Source organism: Callorhinus ursinus, unplaced genomic scaffold, assembly GCF_003265705.2.
Source record: "Callorhinus ursinus isolate GAN/ISIS: 27379988/994484 unplaced genomic scaffold, GSC_fseal_2.0 scaffold8, whole genome shotgun sequence".
Lineage (NCBI taxonomy): Eukaryota > Metazoa > Chordata > Mammalia > Carnivora > Otariidae > Callorhinus > Callorhinus ursinus.
Window position 1 is genome coordinate 36,471,552 of NW_027397070.1, and position 11,828 is coordinate 36,483,379.

Consider the following 11,828-nt stretch of genomic DNA (forward strand, 5'->3'; position numbering starts at 1 on the left):
AAAGGTCACATTTTGCATGACTCCATTTACATGACATTCTCAAAATCCCAACACTATATAGATGAAGAGCAAAACAGTAGTTGCCAATGCCCAGGGATGCTTTGGGGGAAGGGGTGGGTATGACTATAAAGGAGTAACATGAGGAAGGAAGTTTTTGTGGTGATGGAACAATTCTGTATCTTGATTTCAGTGGTAGTTAAAGGAATTTACACATGATAAAACAACACAGAACTACACACACATATTGTGTTAGTGACAATGTCGATCATGTGCTGGATTGATTATAGAGGAGGTAACTATTGGAGGAAACTAGGTAAAGGGCACAAAGGCCTTCTCCATACTATCTTTGCAACTTCCAGTGAATCAATAATTGCTTCAAAATAAATGTTTTTAAATCTAACTATGCTCGAGTATAAGGTAAAATGCATTATATAAATACTAAAAGCAGTACAGTAATAAATACCACATCTGACAAAATGTCGTCTTCTGAATTTATAACGCACCAATACATTTTATCACGTTGGGTGTGTAGGCAGCAGTTTAATTAATCATCAGGATCTCTTTGTGTGTAGGAACATATTTCCTCCTAAAGGTCTCTGAAGTAGCAGCACTTGGCATTCTCAATCTACCTCCTTACCTCTAAACAGCAAGTAGAACCTGTGTGTTCTGGTTTCTGCACCTGCACAAAGGAGTATAGAGAAATGGAAGCTAAACTGCTAACATTGGTGCTCCAATAGCTATCAAAAACTTTCAACTCTGAAAATGTGAAAACTGCCTTACATTGACCCAAGATATTGACTTTTCATAGGCCACCTGACACTCCCGGACTCTTAACATCTTTCCCATCGGTGTCAAAATACAAACCTCTGCAATGTGGAATCTCAAAAGGATGGCTCAGACCACAAACCAATGACCATGACCCAAAGGCTTAACAGGTGCTAATAACACTAGTCATACCTCTAGTACGATGATCTTAAGGTTACTCTAGGGGTCAGAACTAGGCTTGGATAAATCATCTAAGTCAACCTGAAGGGGTAGATGATGGTGAAGTCTCCCTCAAAATCTTCTTTTAAAACAGCTTCTTTGATATGTATCTCCTTAATGTTCTGATCTGACATAATCGATCCTCAGTCTGAGTGGAGAACATGTGTTCTTTCACTCCTTAGAGAACATTCTACTCCCTGGAACACCATCCAGACATTTAGTACTCAGGTATGCCTGCTAAATCCTGGACACTTTTGTCATTGCCAAATGAGCTTGTATTTACTAATCCTTGCATTCTCTCAAAGGCTCAAATATTCAACCTAGAGTGTCTGTAATGAAGACCAGATTTATAAAACTTTTTTATGAGTCCTAATTGTAAAAAAACAACATAAAACTATCCTGAGATCAGTGTTAGTCAAGAATTCAATTACTAACTAAAGTAGTTTCTAAACTATGTATCTCCCATCATATCCTGTCTGCTTTTTTGACATTTAATGCACAGCCAACAAAACCTATGGGATGTGTTAGATGTTGCCTTTCTAGATGCTGGTCTCCCTTGGAAAGAGCTCTGCCAGATAGGATGCTGTGAATAGAATTAAATCAAAGAGCTCCCATCCTGATTTTTGTATCAGTCTATCTACACTGTTTTTCGTGTGCTAATACATTCTAAAAAGTAAATATATTATTTGCATATTTATATTCTAAGGCTGAATAAAAATTAAACCAATGCAAATAATATGGATTAAATGCCTTTTTGAAGACAAAGTAGTTTCATTTTCATCCTGTTAGAGATTAGAGTCTGGAAAACTGCCAACAACAATGATTTTTTAATTAAAGAGGAAAAAAACAAGATACTTACAGCCAACCATCATCATGGCCACTGAAAACATCTTCTCCACATCTGTGGTAGGAGCTATGTTTCCAAATCCTATGGTTGTAAGGCTTGTCATGGTAAAGTAGAGAGAGGACACGTACAGAGAGTCCTTGCTGGGTCCTCCTTCCCATATCCCTGCACTGGTATTATATCGATACGGAGTCCCAATGCTCAAGGCCAGCTGGTAGAGCCAACTGTCTATTTGGATGGTGTTCGTCACTTCATCGATGACCTCATAGTCCCCAATGCTGTACCATATGCAGGCCAGCCAGTGGGCAACTAGTCCAAACACACATACCAGAAGCACGAGGACTGCTGCTCCATACTCTAGGTAGTGGTCCAATTTCCTAGCAACACGGCCTAGTCGCAAGAGACGCACCACTTTTAAAGAACTGAAGAGACTGCTGATTCCCTAAATAAAAGAAAAGAAATGACATGAGACTTTCAGAAAAGAAAAGGCTGGGGTACAATTCAATGGTTTATCTTCACGAACTTGATTGCCCATCTATACTCTAAGAACATACACATAATATAGCTCTGACTTTAAGTCAACAAAAATGCTGAAACGGTAAAGAAACTTTTCTTAAAAAAAAAGCAGATTTTCCCCAAAGAAATAAGACATTTCTGAATTATTAAATAAGACAACTTTTCATTAGCTAAGGAAGATCCAATTTGTCTTCAGAAGTGATGTATAAATAGCACAGAGAAAAACTAAAGGACAAAATTGCTCAAATGCAATATATACAGAGTACAGAAATAGGATGATGAAATCAGACCGTTTTTTACTTCTTCCTATAAAACTTATCCTCTACTTGAAAACATTTATTTTCTTTATTTCTCACTTTATAATAACCATGAGCACCAAACTTCTGAGAAAGGAATCCCAATCTTACTGGCAAGCAAACAGGAAATACTTCTGGGTATGTGGGGAGAATGAGCAGGTGCCATTGTTGTTTCCACTACCTCCTGTCACAGTCATGATAAGCACTAAATTTGTAGAGCTCTGAAAAAGTTAAGAGTTGAACGCAGAATGGGTACATAATCTACAAAATCCTATCATCCCCTAGCAATAGTCATAGAAAAGAATACTAAGGGAACAGCAGCAAGATAATTCATATTTTGCTGAGAAGCTTAAAATCCAAATACAGCATTATCCAAATGGAAATACAGAATACACTTTCTTCAAATACCAAAAGTCCCACAGTAATTTTTTTTGGAAGCATATATTAAGCCATGTGGGGAAAGAAGATAAATTCATTCCTGATGCAGGGAGGGAAGGTAGAGCTGTGATCGGGAAGCCTCTCATCTGACTATCACCTCCAAATCTCATGAGGTCTATGACTCCGTTATTGCTAATTCTTTCTCCCAGGGGGGAGACAAGGAGTCTAGCATAACTCACTCTGAGCTTCCTTCTGACCAACACAGAGGAATTGGTTGGTGTAGTGGAACAGATGTGACATTAGTAAGACACTAATTTTGGCATCATAAGGTTCTCGATAGTTAAGATGAAAGGGTTAAGAATGCATTTGGTTGGGACGCATGGGTGGCTCATTTGGTTAAGCGTCTGCCTTCGGCTCCGGTCATGATCTCAGGGTCCTGGGATCAAGTCCCACTTCGGGCTCCTTGCTCAGCAGGAAACCTGCTTCTCCCTCTGCCTACTGCTCCCCCGGCTTGTGCTCTCTCTATGTTTCTGACAAATAAATAAATAAAATCGTAAAAAAAAAAAAAAAAGAATGCATTTGGTTATATTACACTCCATATGGTAGCATAGGACTGAGATATTTCAAAATAAATAGTTGAAAGAGAGAGAACAAAGAGAAGTAGAAACAAGAGACCTTGTGGAAACGAAAGTAGCAGGAACATTTTGAAAGTTTTCTGTCTCAAGCTCAATACCTTAGGTCTGGCTCTATTTCAATTCCTGCTCTTAAATGTTGTGGCATCAATGTGCAGCCTTAAAATAAATTCTCATTTCGCTTGAACCCTTGAGGGGATGGAAAACAGATACTGAACTTTAGGTGGTTAAAAAAAGTAGAATTATGAAAATTCAGAAGATGAATTGGCATAATGCAGCAATGTGAGATCTTGGAAGGTAAGAAGATTCAAGAGAACTTGGAAGCTCTCAGAAATGAAACTGTGTAATCAGAAACAACAAAGACAAAAATAAGCATTTATTAAGCACTTCTACAGGCCAACGTCTGAGTTAGGCCCTCGGAGCATTAAAATAAATATGCCTTGCTTCTGCTCTAAAGAAACCCCCATAGTCCAAATGCGTGACAGACCAAATGCATGACTAAATTTGTGTTGTTAAAGATATTCTCTAGTTAACTTAAAATTTTAAAGGAACTATGATACTTCCGATGAAATACTGCACAGAAGGGGTGCCTGGGTGGCTCAGTTGGTTCAGCGTCAGACTCTTGATTTTGGCTTAGGTCATGATCTCAGGGACGTGAAATCGAGCCCCAAGTCAAGCCCAATGTTGAGCCCTGCATTGGGCTCCGGGCTGTGTGTGAAGCCTGCTTAAGAGTCTCTTTCTTCCTTTCCCTCTGCCCCTCCCTCCCTCTCCCTCTCTCTCTCTCTAAAAAACAAACAAAAACTGCACAGAAAGTCATTTCTATCTGAATTTTTTTTCTCTAAAAACAAAGAGAAGAAAAAAACAGAGAGGAAATCTTTACCCTCATTCAAACTAAAAAACAGTCACAACTCTTAACCAGAATGCGAAAAACCAGAACCTACTAGAATTAGGTCCAAATGGTGGGAGGGCACACTCCCCTGATTTCTGACATAGACAGAGCTCTTCAAAAGGAGGTGGTCCACCCTGAAGGGTACCTGCTCAGGATCCCTTAATCAAACAGCACCATTTTCTAGGGCCATGTCCAACACTACTTAAACATTACAAAATATTTTGTAAGCATTATAAACTCTGCCACAGGTTCTGTGATACCACTTTCTCCCGGGTTTTACCAACTCCCCAGCTGACATCTCTTCCAAAATCATTTTCTAAGGCTGTCCCTCTCTATGCTTCTATGATGCATTAGGATTCTCATCATGACTATCCTCAGCCCTCTACTGCATATGCATGATTCAACTGACTTCTATATATCGAATTCACCTGCCCACTTCTTAGCACAAAACTGTCTCCTGACTTATTGATACAGAAGCCAAATTGATCTACTGCATATGCACGATTCAACTGACTTCTATATATCGAATTCACCAGTCCACTTCTTAGCACAAAACTGTCTCCTGACTTATTGATACAGAAGCCAAATACCCACTATACATCTCCATTTAAATGTCTCACAGGTGTTCAAAGGGTAATTGGTCCCAAAGGGAATCCCTTGCTCCTCCTGAATGAGTTCTCCATCTCTTACTCTTGTGAGTGACATCATTACCTGCCTCAACCCTCAGACCTAGGGCTGAGCCTCCTGCCACATTCAGCTGGTTATCAAGTGTTATCAAAGACATGAGTAAGTGCTCAAAATACATCTACTAATAAATCTCTCAAAAATTTCCCTTCTTTCCTATTCCCAAGGCCTTGTCTTGGTCATGACTTCATGTTTCTACTTACTTGTGTGGCAGGAAAAGCCTCTCCATCAGCCACTGTAGCTCTGTTCCTACTCCCTTTAATTCACAGATCACACTATAAAGGCTACCAGTCTGGTGTATATTTAAATCCTATCTATTTATTCCTGTCCCTCTTCAATCCTGTTACCTCATACCTATAGGATTAAGTATTAACTCCCTACTATGACATGCAAAGCCCTTCAGAACCTATTATCTGCCTATCTAACTTTTATCTGCCTTCAGAACCTATTACCTCCCACCAATTCCTGCTCCTGCCTTCTATGTTCCAGCCACACTTAGCTACGTGTAGTTCCAAGAGGTCCATCTGTTTAACGCCATGTTACTAGTTACTCCTTCTTCTTAAAGGGTTTGTCCTCCCACTCTCTTAGTGGCTAGCATCTTAAATGCAGTTTATGACAAACACTCTCTCCTCTGTGTGCACTTCCCAGACATCTCCACCATCCCCAACCATCTTCACTGACATACCTTCATCCTCTCCCCCACCGTGAGAGTTAAGTGTTCTTCCTTTATGTTATCATATACTCTTTGCATATTTCTATCACAAGTATCACAATAACACTTTATTACAAGTCAAGCTTGCATGCATGACATTCCAGGAAACTCTAGACCCCTTGAAGAATATATCTAGTGTCAATTACAAAGCTTTGTCTATGGTAATATGCTAAACAGTTGATACGTTCGACGAATATATGAAAAGACTTAGACAAGCCAAATGTGGATGGTGTAAATTTAGGGAAGGATAATTAATAATAGATACTATGTGATTTAATAGTAAAATACAGACAACAAAACAGGCAATGTAACTTTGAGTTACAGTAATAAAGATACGGTATGAAGAATGACTTTTTCATTTCATTTCATTCATTTCTTTTAAATTCTCCTTTATTTCTCTAATGACTAGACCACAAGTATAGGAGATACATAAAATATATTCAGCACAGGACTGCCAAGAAAAGAACTCAAAAGTATACCCTATTAGGAAATATGGAAGGAAATAGAAAAAAGGAGACTGGGGCAGGGCATTATAATTGTGTTCAAATACACAGGGCCCTGATGAGGGTTGAGCTCATTCTGTGTAATCCTAATGTAGGTCACCTGAGTCATAGTTGGAGCTATGGGATAGAAGGATACAATAAAGATTTCATCAAGCCTGTACCACACATTTCCACGCAATAAACCAACCCGAAAGTAAGACCATTCATTGCTACTTGGAAAAGACAAATAATTCACAATAATATTGAACACTTACTACAGGCCAGCTATTTTTCTAACTGCCTTATAAGCATTAACTAATTTAATCTTCAACACAATCCAGTGTGGTAGGTACCATTATTAAAACATAGACCGGGGGACACCTGGGTGGTTCAGTCGGTTAAGCAACTGCCTTCAGCTCAGGTCATGATCCCAGGGTCCTGGGATCAAGCCCCGCATCAGGCTTCTTGCTCAACGGGGAGCCTGCTTCTCCCTCTCCCTCTACCTGCTACTCCACCTGCTTGTGCTCTCTCTCTCTCTCTCTCTCTGTGTCAAATAAATAAATAAATAATCTTTAAAAAAAAAAAAGAAACAAACAAACAAACAAACAAAGCCTGGGGGCACCTGGGTGGCTCAGTCAGTTGAGGGTCTGACTTTTGGTTTCCGCTCAGGTCATGATCTCAGGGTCATGTGATTGAACCCCCAGGTCAGGTTCCATGCTCAGCGGGGCGTCCACTTGGGATTCTCTCTCTCTCTGCCCCTCCCCCAACTCGTGTGCTAGCGTGAACCCTTTGTCTAAATAAATAAATAAATCTTAAAAAATTTTTAATTAAAAAAGAAAAGATAGCCCAGAAAGGTTGAGTAATTTGACTAAGTTCACACAGCTAGTAAGAGGGGCTGAGATTCAAATACAGGCAGTCTGGCTCCAGACTTCCTGCTTCTAACCACCTCACTATCTGACCTCACTCTGAAACTCTATATTATACCTAGAGCATAATGTGTAATTTAAGTACATTAGTACCTGCAATACTAGCTTATATGCGGCCATTCTCTACACAACTGAATAAAGGAGATTAAATACCTTGCTACACTCTTCTCCCCACCCAGGCACAGGCATGGCCCACTGCAGGGGTATGTGAATGCCCTAGAACTCTGTAGAATCTGCAACTCTCTAATATGGACCAACTCACTGCATTCCCACAACAGCGGGATTCCTACCTCCATTGTTCATATGAGGACCCTGAAGCTCAGACATAGTAAATGACTTGTCCAAAGTCACAGAGCTAGGAATGAATGGAAGCATCACTCAGACCTAGTCCTTCAGATTCTTAGTGCATTTCCCACAACAACCAATGGCTGTGCAGTCTTCCCGTCCTTAGCCCCAATGATCCCTTCAATATTCATCTTTCTAATACACAGTACCCTCCAGGGACTCATCACAGACATTACGTTAACCACAATCTCCAGTGCAGGCCTTCAAGGTGCCCAGGCCCACCTCCATCTGCACTGCCAGGTCACTTCCCACCAAGCCTTTGCATAGCAATAGTGCTCGGGTCAAACCAAACTCCTGTTTGCTCCCAAACACAACCCCAAAGTTACACATTTGAATCTGTCCAGAGTGTTCCCTTCAACTACTTATAAAATCAGAAACTGTTATTCAAAATGAATAATATGCAAATAGGCAAGTTTGCTTTATTTGGAAAGTTGTTTTAACTTTCTCATTTTCCATTGTTTTGTATCAAAGGGAATTTAATGCAATCATTATAACCAAAACTCGAAGTGAAATGACTTGCTTTTAAAATGTGATGAAATAATAACTAATCTTCAACAAAGCAGGAATGAATATCCAGTGGAAAAAAGACCAAAAAAATGTGATGAAATACTTAAAACTTGAGATAATGTAAATATCCTCCTCCAGTGTAATTGGTAAATACATAATCACACATTCACTCAGTGGAATGCTATCCAAATATAAACATGAACAGACTATCTACATACAACAGCAAGCATGAATCTAAAAAACATCATGTTGAGCAAAAAGACCAGATACAAAAGATTATATACTATATGATTTCCTGAATAAAAAGTATAAAAACCAGTGGAACTCCTCTGTGGAATTAGAAGGCAAGATAGTGGATCCCTTTGTTAAGGGAGAAGTAGTGACTATGATGGGCATGAGGAGGATTGTTCTGGCAACATTCTGTTTCTTAATATGACTAGGAATTACTAGGTGTGCTCACTTTGTGAAAACTCTTTGAGCTCCACACGTTTTAAATTTAAAATTGTAATTTTCTTTAAGTATGCTATATTTAAACATTAAAAAAAATGTTTGAGAAAATCCAGCAGTCACTTCTATATTGTTAACATTTCACCACAGTACAGTAAGATTAATGATTTCTTCTGCATCATATGATTTTTTTGAGGAGGGGGAGCCATATTCAATATTGTATTAAATATTATATTAAAATAAGAGACTTTCCTTATTTATGACTCACTCTCATGACCTTTAGATTGGGCCACAAACTGTATTTAATTCCTTGTTTAAATTTGAATTTCACCCATAGAATAACACTGGACACTTTTGAAGGCTGATCAAAAAATGCCCTCCTTCTGAACTAACACCTTTGTGATAACAACTTCTTGATTTTGTACTTTCTACCAATTGTATCTGCTCATTCATTGTCTGTGTCATTTCACTCCACACTTTCCAGTCCTCCTGTGCCCTCCTCTGAAGTTCTGTCCCTGTCCCAACCTCTGAGCTCTCAGCACACAAATCCCTGGGATTCCAAGAATATCAAACACATGAGATGTAAAAGAGAACACAACAAGGCTAATGGAGAACCTTCAATCATCAGCCTTCCACCTTTCCAGCTAATTTCCTTACTTGGGAAGCCACCCTCAAGCCACAGGAGCACAACAAACAATATCCAGGAGACATCATTGAGTTCTTTTTTTTTTTTATGTTATGTTAATCACCATACATTACATCATTAGTTTTTGATGTAGTGTTCCATGATTCGTTGTTTGTGCATAACACCCAGTGCTCCACACAGAAGGTGCCCTCTTTAATACCCATCACCAGGCTAACCCATCCTCCCACCCCCGCCCCTCTAGAACCCTCAGTTTGTTTTTCAGAGTCCATCGTCTCTCATGATTCACCTCCCCCTCCAATTTCCCCCCCTTCATTCTTCCCCTCCTGCTATCTTCTTTTTTTTTTTTAACATATATTATTTGTTTCAGAGGTACAGGTCTGTGATTCAACAGTCTTACAAAATTCACACCACTCACCATAGCACATACCCTCCCCAATGTCTATCACCCAGCCACCCCATCCCTCCCACCCGCCACACTCCAACAAACCTCAGTCTGTTTCCTGAGATTAAGAATTCCTCGTATCAGTGAGGTCATATGATACACGTCTTTCTCTGATTGACTTATTTTCACTCAGCATAATACCCACCAGTTCCATCCACGTCATTGCAAATGGCAAGATTTCATTCCTCTTAATGGCTGCATAATATTCCAGTGTGTGTGTGTGTGTGTGTGTGTGTGTGTGTGTGTGTGTGTGTGTGTATCACATCTTCTTTATCCATTCATCTGTCCATGGACATCTTGGCTCTTTCCACAGTTTGGCTATTGTGGACATTGCTGCTATAAATATCGGGGTGCATGTACCCCTTCGGATCCCTACATTTGTATCTTTGGGGTAAATACCCAGTAGAGCAATTGCTGGGACATATGGTAGCTCTATTTTCAACTTTTTGAGGAACCTCCACATTGTTTTCCAGAGTGGATGCACCAGCTTGCATTCCCACCAACAGTGTAGGAGGGTTCCCCTTTCTCTGCATCCCCACCAACATCTGTCATTTCCTGACTTGTTAATTTTAGCCATTCTGACTGGTGTGAGGGGGTATCTCATTGAGGTTTTGATTTGGATTTCCCTGATGCCGAGCGATGTTGAGCACTTTTTGATGTGTCTGTTGGCCATTTGGATGTCTTCATTGGAAAAACGTCTGTCATGTCTTCTGCCCATTTCTTGATTGGATCATTTGTTCTCTGGGTGTTCAGTTTGATAAGTTCGTTATACATTTTGGATACTAGCCCTTTATCTGATATGTCATTTGCCAATATCTTCTCCCATTCTATCGGTTGTCTTTTGGTTTTGTTGACTGTTTCTTTTGCTGTGCAAAAGCTTTTTATCTTGATTAAGTACCAATAGTTCATTTTTGCCCTTGCTTCCCTTGCCTTTGGCAATGTTTCTAGGAAGAAGTTACTGCGGCTGAGGTTGAAGAGGTTGTTGCTTGTGTTCTCCTTTAGGATTCTGATGGACTCCTGTCTCAGTTTAAGTCTTTCAACCATTTTGAGTCTATTTTTGTGTGTGGTGTAAGGAAGTGGTCCAGTTTCATTCTTCTGCATGTGGCTGACCAATTTTCCCAACAGCATTTGTGGAAGAGGCTGTCTTTTTTCCATTGGACACTCTTTCCTGCTTTGTCGAAGATTGATTGGCCATAGAGTTGAGGGTCCATTTCTGCACTCTCTATCCTGTTCCATTGATCTGTGTGTCTGTTTTTGTGCCAGTACCATACTGTACTGATGAGGACAGCTTTGTAATAGAGCTGGAAGTCCGGAATTGTGATGCTGCCAGCTTTGCTTTTCTTTTTCAACATTCCTCTGGATATTCGGGGTCTTTTCTGGTTCCATACAAATTTTAGGATTATTTGTTCCATTTCTTTGAAAAAAGTGCATGGTATTTTGATGGGGCTTGCATTGAATGTGTAGATTGCTCTAGGTAGCATTGACATCTTCACAATATTTGTTCTTCCAATCCATGAGCATGGAACGTTTTTCCATTTCTTTGTGTCTTCCTCAATTTCTTTCATGAGTATTTTATAGTTTTCTGAGTACAGATCCTTTGCCTCTTTGGTTAGATTTATTCCTAGGTATCTTATGGTTTGGGGTACGATTGTAAATGAGATTGACTCCTTAATTTCTCTTTCTTCTGTCTTGTTGTTGGTGTATAGGAATGCCACTGATTTCTCTGCATTGATTTTATATCCTGCCACTTTACTGAATTCCTGTATGAGTTCTAGCAGTTTTGGGGTGGAGTCTTGGGTTTTCCACATAAAATATCATATCATCTGCAAACAGTGAGAGTTTGACTTCTTCTTTGCCGATTCGGATGCCTTTGATTTCTTTTTGTTGTCTGATTGCTGTGGCTACGACTTCTAATACTATCTTGAATAGCAGTGGTGATAGTGGACTTCCCTGCCTGTTCCTGACTTAGGGGGAACGCTCTCAGTTTTTCCCCATTGAGAATGATATTCGCTGTGGGTTTTTCATAGATGGCTTTTATGATATTGAGGTATGTACCCTCTATCCCTATACTCTGAAGAGTTTTGATCAAGAAAGGATG

At 39.7% G+C, this 11,828-nt stretch overlaps 1 protein-coding gene across 1 annotated transcript in view; it reads right to left on the reverse strand.

The window, feature by feature from the left end:
* KCNH5 (potassium voltage-gated channel subfamily H member 5) overlaps positions 1 to 11,828 on the reverse strand; it is a 313,954-nt gene that overhangs the window by 215,785 nt on the left and 86,341 nt on the right. Inside the window, exon 7 of the mRNA XM_025870498.2 lies at positions 1,844 to 2,270. Within this exon, the coding sequence (XP_025726283.1) occupies positions 1,844 to 2,270 (427 nt within the window). The remainder of the gene's footprint in view (positions 1 to 1,843; positions 2,271 to 11,828) is intronic.